Below are 26,131 nucleotides of genomic sequence, written 5' to 3' on the forward strand. Positions count from 1 at the left end.
ATTTACTAGTTTACTGAGCTAGCGCGCGATGGCTCCCGGCTCGGCCGGAGAGCGCGCGATGGCTCCCGGCTCGGCCGGAGAGCGCGCGATGGCTCCCGGCTCGGCCGGAGAGCGCGCGATGGCTCCCGGCTCGGCCGGAGAGCGCGCGATGGCTCCCGGTTTGGCCGAGCGCGCTAGCTCAGTAAACTAGTAAATCCAGTAAAGGAAAAACTTGAGACTGAAAGGTTTTAACAGTCATCCAAATGACTGAACGTAAATATTGCTACAGTAACATACCAGCTACGATGTTGTTGACATTAGCTAGTGCTAACAGCTAGCTGCTAGTACACTGCTACAACTACACCGACCCTAATAATACAGTTCTTAGTCATTGCCTGGTAACAGCAAATTTATAACGGGCCATGTCTCAACAGACTAAGAAGTTATTTCAATGACATTTAATAACGTTTTGTTTATCCTGAGGACCGAAAGTAAATGAAAATGTGAACAAACCTTAGCTGTAATCAGATGGCGACCACCGGCTCCAGGGACGACCCACTGATGTAGGCATGTTACCCAGCCTGACAAAATATTTGTAGGCATCCAAACTCTTATACGCTTTCAGATCAATCCCTGTGTATGGCGATGGGTTTTTAACGACATAGGTATACAGATCATGTGGGCCGAAGTCAGGTAAAGACGAGGGCTTCGTGTACTTCTGTACGTCAGTGAACAATCCTGGTGGAAGCAGGTAAACATCGTTCTCTAAGCCTGCTAACCTCAATTTTTGCAAATACCTCTCCCTCTGCTCGCCCTGTAAATGCCCTACATTGCTGGATAGTGAAGGTGTTTTCTGCATCTCGCTCCTTTTTCTTTTATGTTTTTCGTTTGTCGCCTTCCTCGCATTCAAACTGATTCGAGCCGTGACGTCCAAAATGGCAGCATCACATGACTTGGTCACATGAGTGAAATACCTCAATATATATATATATGTGTGTGTGTGTGTGTGTGTGTGTGTGTGTGTGTGTGTGTGTGTGTATGTATGTATGTATGTATGTATGTATGTATGTATATATATATATATATATATATATATATATATATATATATATGAGAGTATATTTTATTTATATATATATATATATATATATATATATATATATATATATATATATATATGAGAGTATATTTTATATATATATATATATATGAGAGTATATTTTATTTATATATATATATATATATATATATATATATATATATATATATATGAGAGTATATTTTATATATATATATATATATATATATATATATATATATATATATATATATATATATATATGCGCATGTGTATAAACAGGAGTGTTTTACTAAGGAATGTGCTGTAAGCAGAGGACTAAAGAGGCAAAGCTCCTAATTCAACAAACACTCTGGGAATCATATGGGGAAAAAGAGCTGCCCCTTGCCCTATACATCGCTGAAGCTGACTGCAAGAGCGTCTCCTCTGCCCAGCTCGACGTGACTCTGGAGGCATAGGAGTTCATGCTGAAGCACTTTGAGATGTTGGTGCTGAAGGCAAAAGAAGCGCACCGTGACTGGAACCGCTGGGCTCCCGCTGCAGAGCAAAGAGACTTTGATCACCGCATGACAGAGCTCGAAGTGCAACTTCCCCAGCTGGTGTCGCGCAAGGCCGCCTTCATCAAAGCTGCAAAAATCAAGACAGACTCTGAAGAGCCCACTGTCCACCGTACAGCTCCAGTGCCAGCAATAAAGCTGAAAGCCACAGCCCTTCCAAAGTTTGCTGGCAACCAGCGAAGTTACTACAGGTGGAAGAAGGAGTGGGAAGCTCTACAGAAGCAGGGTGAACCGACAGGGTCTAGAGAGGTCAAGAAATTCCAGCTGCTCGAAAGCATCAATGAGAAGGTGGCCGGAAACCTACACCTGTTGACCTACAGCTCCTCAAATGAAATCTTCAGAGTCCTGGATAACCAGTTTGGGAACTAAGCCAACATCACTCTCGAGATCATTGAAGATCTACAAGCAACTCCTCCAGTCAAAGCCAGACAGCCAAGAAGAGTCATCAAGCTCATCCAAACAGTGGAAAAAGCTCTCTACGACTTAAATGAACTGGACAATGCCGAGGCCATAAAGAACCCCATTGTGACCAAAGCCATTGAGGGCAAGCTTCCAGAAACTTTAAAGAAAGACTGGCTCACCTATGCTGCTGACGTGAGTAATGCTGTGGACCGTCATAACCGCTTTGACAAGCTGCTGCCTTACCTAAAGTCACAGGAAGCCATATATGAGCAACTTGACCAACTGAAAGATGGCGTTGAACCTGCCAAGGACAAGACCAAGTTCCTGAAGCAAGTCAGAACAAAAGCAACCAACAGTCCGGCAGTGTCATCCAACAGTGACGCAGCAGGCTGCATCGTCTGTGGTGACCCAAACCACAGAAGAAAACTGTACTTCTGCAGAAAGTTTAGAACCGACCTAAAGCCATCGGAGAAGAGGGATGCAGCACAACAATTCGGTGCCTGCAAAAGATGCCTCGAAGTCCACACTGGTGAAAGCTGCAAGAAAACCACTTACCTGTGTGGGAATCTAGAATGCAAAGATCAACACCACTTCCTCCTCTGTCCAGTTACCAGACCCCAGTCCCAAAGAACACCCAAGTTCAGTCCAGTGAGGGCTGAGGGCAGAAGACTCACTGACACCCAGGAGCAGTTCCTCTCCAAACTCACACCAGAGCTGGCACAGCAGTGTCGAGATGCCTTCTGCAACATATCGTCCAGGGCATTCAACTCCAGTGCTGCTGAGAGAGGTCTTCTAGATGAACACTGCCTCACTGAGTACCCAGTCATCTTAATGCTCCTCAATGTCACTGCTAATGACGGACAGAGTGTCGGGACCCTCATCGACCTGGCATCAGACACAAACTACATAACGCACAAAGCTGCAAGCAAGTTGAACCTGAGAAGTGAAGACGTTACACTGGTGGTTCATGGCGTTGGAGGGATGAAGGTGTCTGTCGCAACCAAGCGCTATTTGCTTAAGATACGAGTCAGCACCCCAAGAGGGACACTCAAAGCACACCAACTCATCTGCTATGGACTTGACAAAATAGCAGAAGTCCACAGACATGTCCCGGCAGAAAAGCTGCAGAAAATCTTCTCAGACATCTCCCTGGAAGATCTGGCAAGGCCAAAGGAGATCCAACTCCTCATCAGCCACAAAGAAGGGCAGCTGGTACCCCAGAAGGTTCGTTCCATCGGTGACTTGGTGCTCTGGGATGGCCCGCTTGGCAAAACCATTGGAGGCACACACCCGGACCTCTTTGAAGAAGTCACCTTAACGGCCCACACCTTCAAGACTCACTTTGCAAGATCCATGCGCACTGCAGCTGTCAGATACACCGAACTCACCTGCAAAGTCCCAGTCTCCCGCCAGTCTCCCAGACATCCCAGCTCCCAGTCCAACACAGCCACTAGCAACAGAGACTTCCTGAAGTGGTGGAAATGGGAAAGCATTGGAGCAGCTTGCGAACCGAGATGGGGAGGATGTCGCTGCGGGAACTGTCAGCCTGGTGGGAAAGAAATGACACTGGCCGAAGAAAGGGAGATGGTGAGGGACGGCTTGACTTATGTGGCCGGAGACCACCACAGCCCTGAACCACACTGGCACGCCAAGTACCCATGGAAAGAAGACCCAGCATCTCTTCCCAACAACAAGAAAGCAGTTGAAGCCACGTTCCGCAGAACTGAGAGGCAGCTGGCGAAGGAACCGGAGTGGAAAGTGGCCTACGCCTCACAAGTCCACGAAATGGTGAGCCGCAGAGCTGCAGTGAAGCTGTCCAAAGAGGTTCTGCAAAGCTGGACCGGGCCAGTGTGGTATACAAGTCACCCGATAGCCCCAAATCCACATTCAGTCTCCACCCCAGTGAGACTAGTATGGAACAGCAGCCAGAAGTACAGTGGCCTCAGCCTAAACGACATCCTGATCAAAGGCCCTGACGTCCTGAACCCAATAAGAGGTGTCCTGCTGAGGTTCCACGCTGGTGTCTTCGCAGCTTTAGGGGACATCCGCAAAATGTACAACTCTGTCTGGCTTGAAGAAAGAAGTCCACCTGCACAGATTTCTGTGGCGTGACACAGAAGATGCAGAGAACGAAGAATTCGCCATAACAAGAGTCAACATTGGAGACAAACCTGCTGGTTGCATAGCCCAAGTTGCCACGCGAGAGCCCGCCAACCTGCCTTCATTCAACCACTTCAAAGAGGAGAGACGTGTCCTCGAAGAGGATGCCTATGTCGATGACATATTGACTTCCCACAACAACCTCGAGGCACTGAGGGGGCAATTCAAGCTTGCAAGAGTGGTCAGTGTGAATGCAGACTCCAAAGGCATTGTCCGGGATGTCCATGTGAAAGTCCCCCTAGGTGGACGTGCTCAGGTGAAGACTCCAAAGCCAACCGAAAAGTCCTGGGACCCACAGGGTACCACACTGCATCGAGATGTGCGACGCCTCATTGTCCTCCTCCCAGTGGAGGAACAAGTCAGCAGAGACCAGCTCGCCTGATGGGTGCGATCTTCCCGTGTCGCGCCACACCAAGATCGAGTGGGAGGTGTTGCGGCGACCTGCCGCAAGGAGTGCCTGAACGCAGGCTCACATGATTGACAGCTGCCTCTGCCACTTCCTGCTACGCTGAATCGCTGCGCTACCAGCGCAGCACGCTGCGCTGAACAGGCAGCCAATCACAACGCTAGTTAGCAGGGCAGCGGTCGTTCTCGAACGATAGGCAGAATTGACATTCAGTTTGTAACGAAGCAGCAGCTGCAAAGAGAATTTGCTACTAACACAAACTTTACAGCACATCGGGGGAAAAAAAGGACGAAAAAGGCTACCGGTTTTTCACTGTCAAGTGTATGTGAGCATCAGGGTTTCCCACACTTGAAAGGGAAGGACTCGGACACAGGATTCCACTCGTCTTGTAGATCTTCAATGTTCTCGAAAGTGGAAGCAGAACCAGAAGAGAGAGAGAGAGAGAGAGAGAGAATATTTTTTATTATATATATATATATATATATATATATATATATATATATATATATATATATATATATATATATATGTGTGTGTGTGTGTGTGTGTGTGTGTGTGTGTGTGTGCGCGCGTATAGACAGGAGTGTTTTACTAAGGAATGTGCCACTCGTATTTTTTCATACAAGCTATATCCGGGACATCGCGAACAGCAACCATGATATATTTTTCAATATTTCACTTTGAGGAAATAATTGAATTGTTTTGATAAATTTGGGTACTTTTTGTTTGTGAATCTATCGATATAATAAAAAGAAAATCAGCCATTGGCTTGAAGATATGAAGTTTATCTTCTCGTGTTGAAAAACTCGCATTTTTAAATACAAAATACATCGTAGATCTGAGTGACATTTCCTGATATTTCACTCCGATGACGTCACTCCCAGTGTTTTTCTGCTGATTAGACGCATGTTGTCAAAATGGTGAACCGGTTCAAAATTAAAATGCTTTTGATCAACTTGTGTATTTTTTGTGGATGTGTTTATATCATACAAAGAATATTACACGGTGGTGCAAAGATATGAAGTTCATCTTCTCACGTTGAAAAATACATCACTTGTTTGCTTCACTCACCTCATGAAAGATACATTCACCACTCGAAGATAATCTTCATATCTTTGCGCCACCGTGTAATATTTTTTATATATAATTTTTTTCCTGTATTTTGGACCAAATGCAGTGATTCATAAAATAGTAGAATAATATTTATGACTACATAACATTTCCAAAAAATTTAGAATCTCCTAAAATCGTACTATTTTTCAATCATTTTATTCGGTCATCTTTTTTTCTGTATGAAGAAAGCTGAAGAGGCACAAAAATTACAATCAAGTCAACTCCCACAAAAGAACTGATATTTATCATTTAAGTGGCAGTTAGACATGCAGAAAGAGAAACAGCTCAACAAAGACAAAAATTAGGACATGGCCCAAAACAAACCAAGACAAATGAGTTAATCACAAGTGTACACGAGGCACACCAAAAGCATGCAACGGGCGACGGACGGCCACGGCAGCTTACGTAAGCTCGGGTTTGTCCATGTCCCAGGCTCTCCTCCACTGGCCCTGAGAGTTTTTGTGGCGAGCCACACGCTCTCGGTCGATTACTTCCCTCTCTTTTTTCCAGCGCAGGTACTCCAGTTGCTCTTCACTAGACGTGGGGACACTGAGATCAGTCAGCACTTCGGTTTGCTAAAAAGGATGAAGGAAAAAAAAACAAAATATAGCGTATAAGAAAATGATGTCGCAACAATTTAATTCACACAGACATCCATGATTGGCTAGTATCACTATGATTGACAGGGCAGAGAGAGCATGCCACCCCTCACTACCTGAGAGAACGGCCAATTTTGCTCTCTTGGACTCACGGCCATGGAATCATCAGGATTTGAACTTGAGACCTCCATATGAAAGAGTGTTTGGTTTTTTTTTGTGCCAGTGTGCATCTTATGAACTTCTACGCAATATAAAGTGACATTGTTTTAAATGTGCTTTATAAATAAAATTGACTTGCTTACTTCAAAACTTTAAGAAATACAGTACATGTAAGAAACACACTGTATGCGAGAACGTACTTGGCAATAAACTTAATTCTGATTAAGTTTCTCCTGGTTATGTATATATTCATGGCAATCTCCCTTAGTCTTTTTTAGCACATAATAATCAATTATTTTGACATCATCTCCGTGGTAAAAAAATAATAATCAGCTGTATTATTATAAAAACTCAAAACACGATTTTTCACTGCATGAGCGCACACTTTTTTTTTTTTAAATCTAATAGCTGAATTTCAGGAAACCAATACATAACTCATCCTGCTATACTGCCCTGAATTCTGCCTAGTGGGATCTGAGCAGGTTTAGTTTTGTTCTAAGAGAAATTAGCTGATGGTAAACAGGAAGTACTGTACTCCTCTGAGGACAGCAAAAAAGCATGACGTTCATGACAGCAATGTGCTCTTCCCTCAGGAGCAGAGCAATTGGGTTGTTTGGGTTTGACATGGAGCCGAGTCACAAAACAGCTTCCTCGACTCTAGTCATTTGTAGCTATAAAAATAAATTACATACCAATCTATATTGAATAGATTGGTTTCATTTTATCTCAAGGTTACGACAACAAAAATGGAACACAGAAGTATGACTACAGGCTGCTTCACATTGTCCTGAAAGACAATTCGCACTTCTGTCATTTCACACCAATATCAAGCTGTAGGTTCAGACCAAGAAGACTTATTTCATTTGGCAGTGCCTCAATAAGAAGCAGCCAAAATATTTAGGTTTGTTATGAAGAAAACGAGCACGCAGAGTAACAATGATTCCACAGCATATCAAACGCCGTGATCGAGGAACATCTGGAATTAATGACTTGTAGTTTGTTCCCCACTTTTCACCAGCACCATAATAAAGGAATAAACACTTCTTGTCGAGTTTACAACATTAACATCATCTTTGCGCTTGCATTCTACAGAGTAATCCATCACTCGGAGGCCTGCTATCAATATTGGTTAATTTAGGAAAATAGCTTTAACCTACATTTTAAATCCTTCGAAATAAGTCTTAAGTGATGGTTTTACTGTGGTTTTCCTCAATTGCTTTGGCACAGTCCTCAAAAGACGAGCACTGTCTTTAAAGCATTGTGTGACCTACCCACTTTGGTTGGACACAGAGCTACACACATTCCTTATTGTGTTCAGACAGAATTCTGACGCAAATACTAAGTACATCTGTCATCAGTTGTGAAAGTGATGCACCGTATATGCATTGACATCAAAACTAATAAAAACCTAGGTCACAACCGGACGTACGATTTTTTTGGCCGTGCGATTTTTGGCGTTTCCCAAATCGCTGCTTTTTTTTTTTTTGTTCGTGGAGAAAGACGCACGTTGGCCGTAAGTTTGTCTTGCAACCTGAAAAAACCATAAGCACCCGTAGAGTTTGTTTGACATGACAAAGAACCTCTGTGGCCAGTCTGCGGCCAGTCTACGGCTCGAAAATCAGCACGTCACACGCGCGCCCTCCGTGCGTTTCTTGCACGTAGACCGGCCGTAGGAGCACGTACGGCCGGTTGTGACCGAGGCAAAAGATGCTTTTCTGTCAAACTTGATTACTCTTGCATGCAATGATCACTATGGTCAAAATCTTAAAATGCAAAGTAGTACTACCAATAGGCAAAGCTGTTAAATCTTTTATTGAATAACCATTAGTCATCTGGCATCGCTATGTAAGAATGATGGGCATCTGGACAGGCATGACTTATAAAAACATACAGTAGTCTAAGATAATGTTAGCTTTTACTATACAAACCTAATAGGAGTATGATTTGTCACTGCTGAAAGTGATGGATGCTGTGGTGGTGCAAACTTGATGAAATGCTTTGCACAGACCAGCATGAACACCACAATGAAGTGTAGCATGAAATGTAATTCTCAGTTAGCGTATTTTATAGTAATTTCCTATTATTTCAATAACCAGTTTTCGGTAGCGTTGGTTTGTTTGTTTGCAACATTACGGAAAAAGTAATGAATGGATTGCTCTGAAATTTTTTCCAGAGGTGTGACTGGGCACAAGTAACAATCCATTAAATTTTGGCGGTGATCCGGATCACCTTCTGGATCCCGGATTTTTTTAAAGGATTCTTGGTGGAGGTCTGCGCTCTCCAAGTGCTTTTCTAGTTTGTTTGTTGGTTTGTCTGTTAGCAATATTACGGAAAAAGTTATGAACGGATTGCTCTGAAATTTTTTCCAGGTGTGTGATTGGGCACAAGTAGCAATGCACTAAATTTTGGCGGTGATCTGGATCGCCTTCTGGATCCCGGATTTTTTTTTTAAAGGATTCTTGGCGGAGGTCTGCGCTCTCCGAGTGCTTTTCTAGTTCTTACATGCATTACTGCACTGCTGTTAAGGAGCATCACATGTATAATGCTTCATAAATATACAATACATACATATTTATTTAAATAAGCTGCAAGGCTCGAGTTGACAGTTATACTATTGTAATCAAGAAACTACGGAGAAATCATCATCATCATCATCATCATAGTACAGTGTCCTCAAAGAGAACAAATGGTCACTGAAACTTCCCTATTAATACTGGACTTTGGCATTTTGAAAGTCTTTACTTCAACAATAATAAACAGGCATTTTATTTTGGCTCTGATTAATTCATTGCTGGATTAATTAATTTTGAATCACAAGTTACTTTTTTTTCCCCCCCACCCCAAACTTCTCTTTCTAACTGACTGTGTTTAAATGTTTTGCAAGAGAACTATTCTGTTGTGCTGCTTGGTTTAACTGATGTAGTTACACACTTACAGATATCAACATTTTCAAAAACGTGCCAAAGCATTTGAGAAAAACATTCAAAAATGCATTATCAAGCTTTACATGCCCTTTTAAAGGAGAACTGAAGGTCAATTTTTGTATCAAAATTCCATCTCATTTTATTAAATATAGGAATGCATTTTGATAGCTATTTTGTCACTGCTATAGCAAGTTATGAGTGTTTGAAATGTGCTCTGTAATATACATCAGTCCATACACTACCGTTCAAAAGTTTGGGGTCACTTTGAAATGTCCTTATTTTTGAAAGAAAAGCACTGTTCTTTTCAATGAAGATCACTTTAAACTAATCAGAAATCCACTCTATACATTGCTAATGTGGTAAATGACTATTCTAGCTGCAAATGTCTGGTTTTTGGTGCAATATCTCCATAGGTGTATAGAGGCCCATTTCCAGCAACTCTCACTCCAGTGTTCTAATGGTACAATGTGTTTGCTCATTGCCTCAGAAGGCTAATGGATGATTAGAAAACCCTTGTACAATCATGTTCGCACAGCTGAAAACAGTTGAGCTCTTTAGAGAAGCTATAAAACTGACCTTCCTTTGAGCAGATTGAGTTTCTGGAGCATCACATTTGTGGGGTCGATTAAATGCTCAAAATGGCCAGAAAAATGTCTCGACTATATTTTCTATTCATTTTACAACTTATGGTGGTAAATAAAAGTGTGACTTTTCATGGAAAACACAAAATTGTCTGGGTGACCCCAAACTTCTGAACGGTAGTGTATGTCAAAGCAATGGCCGTAAACAAGATTCGTTGAGACCTGTACAAGACATCATAGGATGGAAGTAAAACGTACAGTGGAAATCAAAGTGACCGACATCTGCCAACGTTGTCAAAAGACACACGTGCCTGCTTTTGAATGCTGATGTAATCAAGCCGGAAGTTTTGTTTGTTTTGATAGCAATTAGGAAAGTTTGAAAAAAGTAGGCAGTAATCATCATTTGAACTCATTTTTGTGCAATATTTTGTTTGGAAAACAGTTTTCAAAATGGCGGCACTGACACCTGGCTGACACTTCACGTTTCGAAGTCTTGCACAAGTCTCGTGAAGATCGCGCAGATAAGCGACGCCTGCCGTGGACCAAACGAACTAAATTCGACATGGCTAAAAACCGAATAGGCCGATAAGTCTAATATTTAATTGCAATTAGTTGCCAATACGAGTCACGATATAAGGTTACTAAAACCGAAAACGTAATTGAACAACACGTTAATTAAGAAATAAAGCAAGTTTAAAAATGACTTCAGCTCTCCTTTAATAAAAAACTTTTGTGGGTTGAATAACCGGCCACAAAGTTTCAATATCTGATATGATCAATAAATTGCTGAAGGAAATTTGAGAATGGGCAGAAAATTCTGTTCACCCCATTATCTACTGGTCATTATGGAAAATACATGAATGAAACTCAGTGTGCATTGAGATGGTGTACTGGAAGCTCCCCAATATTGACTATCCTTCTGGGGTTTAATCCAATTTCACAGGGAGAACTTGACAGCCTTGCTTCTCAAGGCCATGTTGACTACAACAATTACTTTGGTTTATGAATCTATTCCCTTAGAAGGCGGCTTTATCACATATACATTACAGCACAGTAAAATTATTTTCTTTGCATTTCCCAGTTTGTTAGAAAGCTGGGGTCAGGACGCAGGGCCAGCCATGATACGGCATCCCTAGAGCAGAGCGGGTTAAGTGCCTTGGCTCAATGGCCCAATAGTGGCAGCTTGGTGGTGCTGGGACTTAAACTCCATACCTACTGATCAGTAACCCAGAGCCTTAACTGCCTCCTTGTGAATGTTCTTAAATAGACTATAGATTCCAATTACTGAACAACAGACCGACATTGACCGAATGACAGAATAACTGACTGAATGCCTGACAGACTGACTACTGAGTCACTGCAATGTCAGGATAATAGCAATGTATACAGTGGTGCTTGAAAGTTTGTGAACCCTTTAGAATTTTCTATATTTCTGCATAAATATGACCTGAAACATCATCAGATTTTCACACAAGTCCTAAAAGTAGATAAAGAGAACCCAGTTAAACAAATGAGACAAAAATATTATACTTGGTCATTTATTTATTGAGGAAAATGACCCAATATTACATACATGTGAGTGGCAAAAGTATGTGAACCTTTGCTTTCAGTATCTGGTGTGACCCCCTTGTGCAGCAATAACTGCAACTAAACGTTTCCAGTAACTGTTGATCAGTCCTGCACACCGGCTTGGAGGAATTTTAGCCCATTCCTCCATACAGAACAGCTTCAACTCTGGGATGTTGGTAGGTTTCCTCACATGAACTGCTCGCTTCAGGTCCTTCCACAACATTTCAATTGGATTAAGATCAGGACTTTGACTTGGCCATTCCAAAACATTAACTTTATTCTTCTTTAATCATTCTTTGGTAGAACGACTTGTGTGCTTAGGGTCGTTGTCTTGCTGCATGACCCACCTTCTCGAGATTTAGTTCACGGACAGATGTCCTGACATTTTCCTTTAGAATTCGCTGGTATAATTCAGAATTCATTGTTCCATCAATGATGGCAAGCTCTCCTGGCCCAGATGCAGCAAAACAGGCCCAAACCATGATACTACCACCACCATGTTTCACAGATGGGATAAGGTTCTTATGCTGAGATGCAGTGTTTTCCTTTCTCCAAACAGAACACTTCTCATTTAAACCAAAAAGTTCTATTTTGGTCTCATCTGTCCACAAAACATTTTTCCAACAGCCTTCTGGCTTGTCCATGTGATCTTAAGCAAACTGCAAATGAGCAACAATGTTCTTTTTGGAGAGCAGTGGCTTTCTCCTTGCAACCCTGCCATGCACACCATTGTTGTTCAATGTTCTCCTGATGGTGGACTCATGAACATTAACATTAGCCAATGTGAGAGAGGCCTTCAGTTGCTTAGAAGTTACCCTGGGGTCCTTTGTGACCTTGTCGACTATTACACGCCTTGCTCTTGGAGTGGTCTTTGTTGGTCGACCACTCCTGGCAAGGGTAACAATGGTCTTGAATTTCCTCCATTTGTACACAATCTGTCTGACTGTGGATTGGTGGAATCCAAACTCTTTAGAGATGGTTTTGTAACCTTTTCCAGCCTGATGAGCATCAACAACGCTTTTTCTGAGGTCCTCAGAAATTCCTTTGTTGGTGCCATGATATACTTCCACAAACGTGTTGTGAAGATCAGACTTTGATAGATCCCTGTTCTTTAAATAAAACAGGGTGCCCACTCACACCTGATTGTCATCCCATTGATTGAAAACACCTGACTCTAATTTCACCTTCAAATTAACTGCTAATTGATGGTGGGGGAGCCCTTTGATGACCTGGCGACTTGTCCAGGGTGTACCCCGCCTTTCGCCCGTAGTCAGCTGGGATAGGCTCCAGCTTGCCTGCGACCCTGTAGAAGGATAAAGCGGCTAGAGATAATGAGATGAGATGATGGTGGTGGCACGTGGTTGCAGCAGCTTACGGCTCTCCTTTTCAGTGCTCTTTCTTTGTTTGTTTTTGTATTTCTTTCTTGCTTGTTTGTGCACCATTGGTTCTGCAAACATCCAGTACACCCGCCAGACACTTTTAGCCATCGGTGACCAACACCAGATATCTGTTTCGAGCGACTTTCACTTCACGCATAACATCCCAGATGACATAGCGAGACCGCTGGGCTCTCCATGGATTGTTGTCAGGTCTAGGAGGCGGCGCAGATGGAGGAGGGAAGCAGAAGCGGGGCCGCAGGTCCGGTGCTATGCTAAGGCTAAGAAAACAACCACACAAGCCACCTCTACCGAGCCTGTATCTCTCCAATGCTAGATCCCTGGTGCATAAAACAGACTTGGAATTACAACTCGCTGGAAATCGCTATGTTCGTGACTGCTGTGTTTTAATCATCACAGAAACCTGGCTTCATCCGGAAATACCCGGTGCTAGCTTGCAGCTAGCAGGTCGCACTCTGCTCCACTGGGACAGGACTGAGGACTCTGGTAAGAGCAGAGGGGGGGGGCTCTGTATTTACGTGCATGATAATTGGTGTAACAATGGAACAATAATAGACAAACACTGTTCCCCAGACCTCGAGTACATGTCTGTAAGATGCCAGCCTTTTTTTCTATCGAGAGAGCTAACTGTAGTGATTGTCATGGCTGTGTATATTCCACCCGACGCCTGTGTAGACACAGCGCTCTCTCTCCTGCTGAACACCGTTAACAAACAGCAGCGAGCCCACCCCGACGGTGTTCACATAATCTCAGGAGACTTTAATAAGGCCAACTTAAAGACTGTACTGCCGAAGTTTTACCAGCATGTTGTGTTCCACTAGAGGGGAGAACACTCTGGATCATGTTTACTCCAACATCAAGCACGCGTACAGAGCCATACCCCTCCCCCAACTCGGCCAGTCAGACCATCTTTCCCTCCTACTCTCCCCAGCCTACACTCCCCTCAGACGCAGAGCCAGGCCCACCACAAGGACTATCACAACCTGGCCTGACAGTGCACTCTCCAAACTACAGGACTGCTTTAAACAGACAGACTGGGACTTATTTGAACACCAGGAGCTGGAGACATTCACAGGAACGGTGCTGGACTATATCAAGTTCTGCATCGGGAATGTGACGGTGGATAAAAACATCCGGGTCTTCCCAAACCAGAAACCCTGGATGACCAGCCAGGTCTGCTCACTCCTCAGGGCTCGCGACGCTGCCTTCAGGTCAGGTGATAGAGCTCTGTACAGAGCCACTCGAGCTGATCTGAAAAGAGGAATAAATAAAGCCAAGGCGGACCATAGGCTGCGTATAGAGTCCCACCTGTCTGGTAACAACACACAGGAGGTGTGGCGGGGTATACAAGACATCACAAACTTCAGAGACTGTGATGCATCAACTGGAGAGCGCCGCTGGCAGAGGAGCTAAATTGCTTCTTTGCTCGCTTTGAAACATCTCGGCAGCACTCATCTGCTCCAGCCCCACCACCACACAGTTCCTACACCACTCCATTCATGTGCGTTTACATGCACATAGAGAAAATCGAATTTCTGCCGTTGCTCGATGGAAATCGAAGTTCTAAATGCCATGGATACACCTTAGCTAGGCTGAAATTGAACCGAACTTGATTTCTCGTAATCGAGCTACACGACCTAGATTATGCGATTTTTGCCGAGCTACTTAGTGCATGTATACCCTATCGAGCTACGTAGTCGAGCTACTTACTTCAGCACTGCCCCTTCCGGAAGTGACGAGTGACGAGACCACAAGCAGGAAACACGACAGCCTCGGTCGGCATGACAACAGTAGTAGCAAGCAGCAGAAGAGGTCAGGAGGAACAAACTAAGAAGAGAAAATGGCGAGCAGAAACGTGCACTTCTGGAGCAATGAGGAGACAGAGTTCATGCTCATTCAGCTTAAGGAGTTGAATATATTAAAATTCATGGACGGGAGAAAAACGCGCAATGGCGAACACGGAACTGATAACTTTGTTTACACTCTTGAATAGGTCTTCTTCATGACGACAACCGGAAGTGTACCAACACGATGGGGTGTGTAGCGCCACCTGTGGCTCGGGTGCACAATGTACCTCACACAACAGCTCGATTTCCTTGTGTGCATGTAGGATTGGATTTCTCTGGCACCCCTGCTGGGACCCTTTGCTCGATTACTGATAGCAGCTCGATTTGGATGTGCATGTAAACGCACTGACTGTACAGGAGCATGATGTCAGACGGGTGTTCCTGACAGTGAACCCCAAGAAAGCTGCTGGCCCAGATGGTGTACCTGGTAAGGTGCTCAGAGCGTGCGCCCACCAGCTCGCCCCTACCTTCACCAGGATCTTTAACCTCTCCCTGGCTCAGGCAGTCATCCCGCCTTACCTAAAATCAGCTACAATAATCCCAGTGCCGAAGAAGTCTCCCGTCACCAGCCTGAATGATGACCGTCCTGTGGCCCTCACCCCAGTAATCATGAAGTGCTTCGAGAGACTAGTTCTTCAGCACATTAAGGACCACCTCCCCCCAGACTTTGACCCCTACCAGTTCGCATATCGCACGAATAGATCCACAGAGGACACTATCGCCGTAGCTCTCCACTCTGCGCTGAGCCACCTGGAGCAGCAGCAGAGCTACATCCGCATACCCTTTGTGGATTACAGTTCAGCTTTCAACACAATAATCCCGGACATCCTTATCAGTAAACTGGACACTCTCGGCCTCCCCCCTCTCACACGTGCCTGGATAAAGGACTTTCTTACCAACCGGCCCCAGACTGTGAGACTTGGCCCTCACTTCTCCTCCACCCACACGTTAAGCACCAGCTCTCCACAGGGATGTGTGCTGAGCCCCCTCCTGTACTGCCTCTACACCCACGACTGTAGTTCGACCCACAACAACAATCTTATCATCAAGTTTGCTGACAACACCACAGTGGTCGGACTCATCTCAAAGGGAGACGAGGCAGCCTACAGAGAGGAGGTCCTGAAGTTGGCAGCCTGGTGTTCAGAGAATAACCTCGCTCTGAACATCAAGAAAACCCAAGAGCTTATCGTTGACTTCAGGAAGCACAGCACCGACCTCGCCCCCCTTTACATAAACAACGAGTATGTGGAGAGGGTCCACACCTTCCGGTTTCTTGGCGTCCTCATCTCCACCGACATCTCCTGGTCAGAGAACATTACAGCAGTCATTAAGAAGGCTCAGCAGCAGCTACATTTCCTGAGAGTCCTCAGGAAGCACAACCTGAGCTTCAACCTGCTGCTGACCTTCTACCGCTTATCCATCAAGAGCCTGCTGACGTACTGTATCACAGTATGGTACGGCAGCTGCACTGCTGCAGACAGGGAGAGGCTCCAGAGAGTAGTAAAAGCAGCACAAAAGATCACTGGCTGACCTTTCCCCTCCCTGATGGACATTTACACCTCCCGCTGCCTTAGCAGAGCTAAGAACATTATCAAGGACAGCTCCCACCCTGGCTTTGATCTGTTTGACCTGTTGCCCTCAGGGAGACGCTACAGGTGCATCAGGACAAAAACAAATAGATTCAAAAACAGCTTCTTTCCAAAAGCCATAACCACCCTGAACTCGAATATGCTCTGACTTTATAGTCTAACCCCCTGTGCAATACTTTATTTTATAATGTGACTCTCTTCGTGAAATAATTTATAATGTGCAATACTTTATAATATGACTCTCTTGTGCAATACTTTATAATGTGCAATACCTCATTCCATAATGTGAAACACAACACATGCGCCTCAGGACTGTGCACCTTACACCCTGTGCAATACTTTATAATGTGCAATACCTCACTCCATAATGTGAAACACAACACACACGCCTCAGGACTGTGCACCTTACACCCTCACTTTTTTTTTTAATTTATTTATTATTAATTATTTATTTATTCCCCCCCACACGCTGTTTGCACTGTTATTGGAGTTGCTTTTAATCTCATTGTACATGGGTATAGTGACAATAAAGGCATTCTATTCTATTCCTAGAGGTTCACATACATTACTTTTGCCACTCACAGATATGTAATATTGGATCATTTTCCTCAATAAATAAATGACCAAGTATAATATTTTTGTCTCATTTGTTTAACTGGGTTCTCTTTATCTACTTTTAGGACTTGTGTGAAAATCTGATGATGTTTTAGGTCATATTTATGCAGAAATATAGAAAATTCTAAAGGGTTCACTAACTTTCAAGCACCACTGTAGCTACTTGAATCTTTTTACCAAAACACTCCATCCACAGTAACACACAAGCTGCAAACAAAAATACAAAAACACATATCCTCATCTTATTTAACCCATTTATGGATTTTATTTTGCTAACAAAACTGTTAAATGATCTAACATTCCCAGCATCCTTCACTCTGCCCAATTATCAGGCATTTTTATTATCAAAAGAATCATTTTCTGTTAATGCCTCATATTTCCCTACCTCACTTTAGAAATAACCTACAGTTATCGCTGTAAAATATCCACACATTTTCATGGCAGCTGCTGAGTGTGTGATCTGCAGTGCCCCCTGTCTGCCTGTGCAATTCAAAACCTGTTCAAATCTGACCCTGGATCAGTTTTTTCACAGTTTTGTACTTTTAACACTGAAAGTGATTCCCCAGAGGTTGCGTATGTGGTAGGCGCTGGTCTCATCTAAAACTAGTCCCAAAGGATGCTGGCGAGGCGTGGTGCAGAACACAACACATAATGAATAAAGCCATGATTAACAGGTGTGTTTTTGCCAATCGGGTTCCCTTGTTCTTTCAATCAGTAAGCGCTTCCTTGTAAATCACTTTTCAGCACCAAACATGAAACCCTAAATCCATGCTTACTGAAGAGCTCACAGTGAATATACATTTAATTTGCATTCATCATTATTACAAGTAGAAGAGTATCATTTATGATGCCTCAATACCTAAGTTAATAAATCATAAATTCATTTAAAAATCACTGAGACAGACGGAAAAGCTGCTTTAAATGTGGTGTAATCAAATATTTTCCAACTGCAATTAAACGTCCCTTCTGTCAGTAGCAGTGCACATGTGTGGCAGATGCAATATAACTGCCACAAAGTTTGAGTGAAAATCTCAGTGGATTGACAAGTGTCATGTGATCACAGTGGCAGTGCATGTTCATATTAATCTGACATTCAGCACAGATATTTGCTTGTTTTGGTTCCCAAAACTCCAACACAAATAAATGTTGCATGCAAGAGTAATATGAAATATGCATAAATGCAAGGAATATATCCTGCAGAAGGGTGCAACATGTCCCGTATGATCCCGTCATGAGGTTTGTGTTAATGTTTTATTAGGAAAACATGTCCTCTTTCTCCTCCATCTTCTACAGTCATTGACTGAATTTAAAACACTGCACAACAGCACCGAGAAACAAACTTAATACAGAAGCATGACGTGTGATGCCAAGCTCAAATTTTCCTAACGCTGTTCCACGATTAGCTAGCAAAGGGATGGGGAGGGAGGAGAGGAGAGGAGGGAGAGAGAGAGAGAGAGAGAGAGAGAGAGAGAGAGAGAGAGAGAGAGAGAGAAACAGACAGACAGACAGGCAGACAGAGAGAAACAAAGACAGAGAGAAACAGACAGACAGACAGGCAGACAGAGAGAAACAGAGAGAAACAGAGCGAGAGAGACACAGAGAAAGAAAGAAATACCTTACCTGGGGATAGGGCTTATGTTCAGTGAATCCATGATGAGCACCCTCAACTCGACACTTTCTTTCCTGCTTCTTTCCAACCTGAAGATCAAGGTATTTAAAAAAAAAAAGTAACACCAAACAGATAAACTTTACAAACATATACACTTATATTCTTGTAAATATGAATATTAACTGACATACATATATACACAGATATATATATATATATATATATATATATATATATATATATATATGGCTCGAAATTCGCGGTGGTCCGGTCGCCCGAGGCGACTTAATTTGCCATTTGGCGGGTAATTCCTGTCACTAGCCAGCCCGGCTGGCTAGTTGAAAAAAAAAAAAAAAAAAAAAAAAAAACATATATGAAGTGAAGATTCAGACACACCGTCAACTAAAGCCATCACATATTAAGCGTGTGCCGCGTCTGTGTTAATCGATGTGTTTATCAGCAGGACAGAAAACACCAAAGAACTCCGAATCATATCGTGTACAAGTCAGGCTGTCATTTTTTTCAGTACTGCGCATGCATATAACCCATCTCGTTGAATATCGCAGTAATCACATTATCAAATTCAATACATGTGGCCACATTATCGGCCATTTAAACACGTGTTTTTGTTGTTGTTTACATCTACATCTGCCAAAGCTACGTTGCGATGTGGAATTTTCTGAAAGGTGTACAGAAACCGCCAGAGACAGGGACAAAGCGACCTCGGTCTGAAGAGGAAAAAAAGGCTGCCGATAAAGCGTACGAGAAGGAGAAACGACAAAGGACTTGTAAGCAAACGTGGGAGCAGGGTAGGCCTTGGCTGCGATACGATTTTTATGGAATAATTAATGTTTTTCAAGTTGATTCCTAGTCAATATGAAGCTCCTAATGCTTTCTCTCTCAAATGGTTAAATACAGAAAGCATGTTGGACATATTTTGGGTGCTATAGTCATGATATTAAGTATATTTGTTTTCAATACTCATACACCAAGTTGCCAAGTTTTCCAATATATTATTATTTGTTGATATTATATTATGGTGCTCTGTGTTATTCTCATTTATGTATTTAACAACAGTATCAAAATACTCGGGTCTTGAAATAAATGCACATTAGTCATGAACAATGGTAACTACTCTCTTTTGTGTCATTTTTGACAGAAGTAAAATTCATACATGAACAAATTTTGGCTAGTTGATTTTCTGTTTGGCGAGTTACTTTGGAAGGTAACTAGTCCGGCTGGCTGGTGAAAAAATATATGAATTTCTAGGCCTATATATAAAAATAATATATAAACATGCATCACTGAATTTATATTACACAAATATGGTAGGAATCATTTTACACTAATTCAGCTTAAATTACTTTCTACAGAATTTCACTTCAACATGCATTTCAATTGTGTGCAATTTCAACAAATAAACTCAACACAACCAACAAGAGACATAAGGGTTAAAAGTGCATGCTGGGTTCGGGATTATACTGCCCTCAACTGGGCAAAGTCAGTTGTCTCAGCATCAAGGTAGATATAAAATATCGGTTGACAAATGCTGCAGTGAACGAAGTGAACAAAAATTTGTTTACCTTTGCTGCACCCATGAAATACACATATAGCAACATTTCCTAAGGTAAAGTTTTAATATAGTAATACAACCATATCAGTTTAACCACTGAAAATTTAATGTCAAATGGATTTTCCATTTGCGTTTTTGGACAAAAATATGAAACAGAGTTTGAACTATATCTCAAACTACAGTATGCACATTTACGAAGGGAAATGAAACTGTAAAGATGTGTATGAATTAAAGCTAGACTGCCTTTCAGATTTTTCAAGTGCAAGTCATAAAAAGAATTTTTCCCTGACACCCAATGATTTTTTTTTTAGTGGATCAAAAGCTACTGAATTCGAATCACAGACTTCCAATTTTATTAGTTTAGAATAGAACAATTAATGAATTTAGGGCCATGTGGCCCTAAATTCCCCGCTATTTTTTTCCTGGTTCACCGTGACACAATACAAGATACATCATCATGCATCACATGTTTGCGCAAGGCATTGTGGGATACAAATTTGAAACAGGAGAGAAAAATGGAGGACGCGAATGAAACGTGAAAGAAAGATCGATGACAGTAACAGAAAGTGAGGGGAAGAAAAGACAAGACGTTATGTTGTGAAGGAAAGGAAACGCAGGACCAAAGTAATAAATATCGGTGGTCAGCGAGCACCTCGGTGTGATCAGCTGTTCGTTTAGAGACAGAATGATGGAACCGTCAGTGCACAGTCAAGGTAAACCTGTAGATGGCAGTAATGCAACACTGGATGTCAGCTGCCGTAAAACCCAAAAGAAGGTAAACCTGCGCATGCGCACATGGACTTCCTCTGTCTGCTTGCCTGCGTGACGCGAGCGATTTCATGCACATCATTTGCTCGGGAATCCCCTCAAATTAAATAGCCACAGAACGGCCAGATATTTTTAAGATATTGCAGAAATAAACATGCATCACAATGACCAAATTTCAGAGGGAACCAAATTTCACCGATTTTATGAAATCGAAAGGCCGTCTAGCTTTAATATTTTCTCATGAGCATTTGAATTGTCTGTGAAATGCTGCTGTAAACACAGTGCACAGAGACAAAAGACTAAATGTTGGTTTTACTATTTTTGAGGTATTTTGTGTGTTACTGGAGCAAAATAATACTAAAAAAAACATTCAAAACTAAACTTCATTAAAAGTGTGTCCTGGACAGGGTCAGTGAGTCTGTGGTGCAATGAAGGAATCACAGTGACCGAGTGACTACACCTGTGTGATAAACCGGACAGTAATATATCCCTTTTTGTCCAGTGAGGTGCTGAACACTAGACAGAGAAATGGATCATGGAGTAACAACATTATCGGGTGCTAAATGAAACTTAAGTTCTGTACATTTTTTTTTTAATGAAGAACGTCCCAACGCGGGAAGGAAACAGCGCCCCAAACCCCCCCCTCTCTCTCACTCAAATTTCCATCACACCCAGCATGAGATCACTCAGGAAGTCTTATAACCCTTTCAGATATTTAATGTTTCCAAAATAACCTTTTAAACACAAAAGCTCAATCTTAAATTCTCATGGATTCCCATAAATGTCTAAAAACCTTTACACACGTTTGTCTTACTATTCTTGTGAGGACTTTCCATTGATGCTATACTGTACCTACACCCAAACTTAATGTCAAGAATAGTGTAAGTAAATATCAATAATAATAATAATAATAATAATAATAATAATAATAAAGTATGCAGTTTGAGACACAGTGCTAGTTTGTTTAGCTGAGGGAGATGGATGGGAAAATGTATTCAGTTTTATTGCTGAATTATGCTAGAGCAGTGTGTCACAATATTAAGAAAGATTTAAATAGCATGTACTCTGTTCATTTAAATGTGGCCTGTTTGTGACTCCTTCAAAAGTATTAGCACCTAAAATCAATCCTTCATATTTCTAATATTAATTTGTAAGCTAAATGAATGAAATAAAAGAGAGATTGCGAGTTTCTCTCGCAACCCCGTCTATAAATCAAGCAACCCCGGGTTTAGTAACATGGCAGATATTCTTGTCCTTACTAAGTTATAAAAACGCTTGCTCCCTCCCTCACTGCCTCTATTCCTCCCTCACCCACTCACTACCTCACCCACTCACTCAAAATTCAATAGAGCTTTGTTGTCACTCACTCTCACTCACTCAGCCAGCCAACTCTGGCACCCTGCTTCTTGTCTCCCTGCTGAATAATTTAGTCTTTCAGAACAAAGTGCAGCTACATGTTAATTAGTTTAAATACCCACTGTTCATTATGCTGGGAAACAATGCTGCAGAGAGAGAGAGAGAGAATGAGAGAGAGAGAAAGAGAGAGAGAGAGAGTGTGAGTGTGTGTAAAATGAGCGGGCACTGAATCAAGGCAGTCAGCCGTTTCCCCACTTCTTGCTCTGTGTTGTAGCGCTGAAGCTCTGCCCACACTGACACAGCCCTAAACACACCATGTGCTGCAGCCTCTAGCCTCACACTCATGAGAGGAAGCAGCAACATTACACAAACGTTTTGTTCACTGCTGCAGTCTGCAGTTTCAGACAGAGCTTTAATGAATTATATTCCCTTTAAAGGAGAACTGAAATCATTTTTAAACTTGCTTTATTTCTTAATTAACGTGTTACTCAATTACGCTTTCGGTTTTAGTAGCCTTATATCGTAACTCATATTGGCAACTAACTGCAATTAAATATATTATACTTATCGGCCTATTCAGTTTTTAGCCATGTTGAATTTATTTCGTTTGGTCGATGGCAGGCGTCGCTTATCCGCACGATCTTCACGAGACTTGTGCGAGACTTCGAAACGTGAAGTGTCAGCCAGGTGTCAGTGCCGCCATTTTGAAAACTGTTTTCCAAACAAAATATTGCACAAAAACGAGTTTAAATGAAGATTACTGCCTACTTTTTTTTCCCCCAACTTTCCTGATTGCTATCAAAACAAAACTTCTGGCTTGATTACATGAGCATTTGAAAGCGGGTGCGCGCGTCTTTTGACAACGTTAGCAGATGTCGGTTGCTTTGATTTCCGCTGTACGTTTTACTTCCGTCCTACGATGTCTCGCACAGATCTCAACGAATCTTGTTTACGGCCACTGCTTTGACATATGGACTGATTTATACAGTGCTGAGCGTAAATGAGTACACCCCCTTTGAAAAGTAACATTTTAAACAATATCTCAATGAACACAAACAATTTCCAAAATGTTGACAAGACAAAGTTTAATATAACATCCGTTTAACTTATAACATGAAAGTAAAGTTAATAATATAACTTGGATTACACATTTTTCAGTTTTACTCAAATTAGGGTGGTGCAAAAATAAGTACACCCCACAACAAAAACTACTGCATCTAGTACTTTGTATGGCCTCCATGATTTTTAATGACAGCACCAAGTCTTCTAGGCATGGAATGAACAAGTTGGCGACATTTTGCAACATCAATCTTTTTCCATTCTTCAACAATGACCTCTTTTAGTGACTGGATGCTGGATGGAGAGTGATGCTCAACTTGTCTCTTCAGAATTCCCCATAGGTGTTCGATTGGGTTCAGATCAGGAGACATACTTGGCCACTGAATCACTTTCACCCTGTTCTTCTTCAGAAATCCAACAGTGGCCTTAGATGTGTGTTTTGGATTATTGTCATGTTGGAAAAGTGCACAGCGACCAAGGGCACGGAGTGATGGTAGCATCTTCTCTTTCAGTATGGAGCAATACGTCTGAATTCATGATGCCATCAATGAAATGCAGCTCCCCGACACCAGCAGCACTCATGCAGCCCCACATAAGGACACTGTCACCACCATGTTTCACTGTAGGCACCATGCATTTTTCTTTGTATTCCTCACCTTTGCGATGCCATACAGTTTTGAAGCCATCAGTTCCAAAAACATTTATCTTGGTCTCATCACTCCAGAGTATAGAGTCCCAGTAGTCTTCATCTTTGTCAGCATGGGCCCTGGCAAACTCTAGACGGGCTTTTTTGTGCCTGGGTTTTAGGAGAGACTTCTTTCATGGACTGCATCCATGCATGCCATTCCTCTGCAGTGTACGCCATATTGTGTCACGGGAAATAATCACCCCAGTTTGGCTTTCTACTTCTTTAGATAACTGCAGTGAACTTGCATGCCAATTTTCTTCAACCCTTCTCATCAGAAGACGCTCCTGTCGAGGTGTTAACTTCCGTGAACGACCTGGACGTCTCTGTGAGATGGTTAAGGTTCCATCTTTCTTAAATTTTTGTACCACTTTTGCTACAGTATTCTGACTGATAAGTAAAGCTTTGCTGATCTTCTTGTAGCCTTCACCTTTGTGGTGGAAAGAAATTATTTTCTTTGGGGAATTCTGAAGAAACAAGTTGAGCATCACTCTCCATCCAGCATCCAGTCACTAAAAGAGGTCATTGTTGAAGAATGGAAAAAGACTGATGTTGCAAAATGTCGCCAACTTGTTCATTCCATGCCTAGAAGACTTGGTGCTGTCATTAAAAATCATGGAGGCTATATAAAGTACTAGTTTTTGTTGTGGGGTGTACTCATTTTTGCACCACCCTAATTTGAGTAAAACTGAAAAAAAATGTATAATCTAAGTTATATTATTAACCTTACTTTCACGTTATAAGTTAAACAGATGTTATATTAAACTTTGTCTTGTCAACATTTTGGAAATTGTGTTCATTGAGATATTGTTTAAAATGTTACTTTTCAAAGGGGGTGCACTCATTTACGCTCAACACTTTATATTACAGAGCGTATTTCAAACGCTCAACGTGCTATAGCAGTGACAAAATAGCTACCAAAAATGCATTCCTATATTTAATAAAATGAGATAAATAGAATTTTGATCATTAAAAAAAAACCTGCCTTCAGTTCTCCTTTAATACTCAAGAAGTTTCCAACATCAGCCTGGAGAAATATCAGGATTCTAACAAAATACATTATGCCTTGTGTCCACTCCACATAAATACTGCAACACTTTATAGCTGCCAATATCTGTAATGATCCTAGTATCTGCTGGCTTGGTCATATGGTATGCAAGAAATAAAAAAGACAACAGGGTATACCAACAGGATGGTGCGATTCCTCCAGTCGTACAAGTGTACGATAGAAAATAAACTTCCTGAATTTAGTTAATTCACATGTTATTTTCGTACATCCAACGTGATTTGATCATGGAATTTCAAAGCCCTGAATAACATTAAAGCCTACACACCTCCGCCTGACCAGAGCTGATGACATGAATCAACATCACTGGCATAGTAAAGCAGCCACATTTCCCTCTCTACTATTATACCACTCGCACTTGGAGTTCATTTTAACAGTACAGTCTTTCTTCATATCGGCACCACCATTCTTGAAAGATTTCATAACGTAATTGGATTGCGTTAATACGATGCGAATTAATCACATTCATGCCACATAACTGAAACAAGTATTTCGAAACTTGTTTCAATTAAATTTAGTATAAGCAATTAAATCATGCTTATGCAAACTATACCTGATGTGTGTTAAATAATTATTCTAATTGGTATGACAATCTATATTTATATTAGCTTGTGGAATAGGTTAATAATACACAAAACCGTACAGATATTTTACTTGGTTACATTTCCTAGAAAATAAGAAAACAGCAGATTAACACAAATCTTAGTTATATGTAGTTCTAAATAATAGCCAAAAAAAAAAAAAAGTAGGCACTTTTATAAAAGCATGATTTGAGAGACATTTAATTATCCATCATTATCTGTAACCACTTATCCTGTGCAGGGTCACGGGCAAGCTGGAGCCTATCCCAGCTGACTATGGGTGAGAGGCGGGGTACACCCTGGACAAGTCACCAGGTTATTGCAGGGCTGATACAGAGACAAACAACCATTCACATTCACACCTACGGTCAATTTAGAGTCACCAGTTAACCTAACCTGCATGTCTTTGGACTGTGGGGGAAACCGGAGCACCCGGAGGAAACCCACGCGGACACGGGG

The 26,131-nt window shown here is 42.0% G+C and overlaps 1 protein-coding gene across 1 annotated transcript in view; it reads right to left on the reverse strand.

The window, feature by feature from the left end:
• LOC132893854 (coiled-coil domain-containing protein 9B) overlaps positions 1-26,131 on the reverse strand; it is an 83,556-nt gene that overhangs the window by 24,555 nt on the left and 32,870 nt on the right. The window contains exons 6-7 of the mRNA XM_060933012.1: positions 18,596-18,673; positions 6,101-6,270 (exon numbers count right to left, since the gene is read on the reverse strand). Coding sequence (XP_060788995.1) covers positions 6,101-6,270; positions 18,596-18,673 — 248 coding nt within the window. The remainder of the gene's footprint in view (positions 1-6,100; positions 6,271-18,595; positions 18,674-26,131) is intronic.

This window comes from Neoarius graeffei, chromosome 11 (assembly GCF_027579695.1).
Source record: "Neoarius graeffei isolate fNeoGra1 chromosome 11, fNeoGra1.pri, whole genome shotgun sequence".
Lineage (NCBI taxonomy): Eukaryota > Metazoa > Chordata > Actinopteri > Siluriformes > Ariidae > Neoarius > Neoarius graeffei.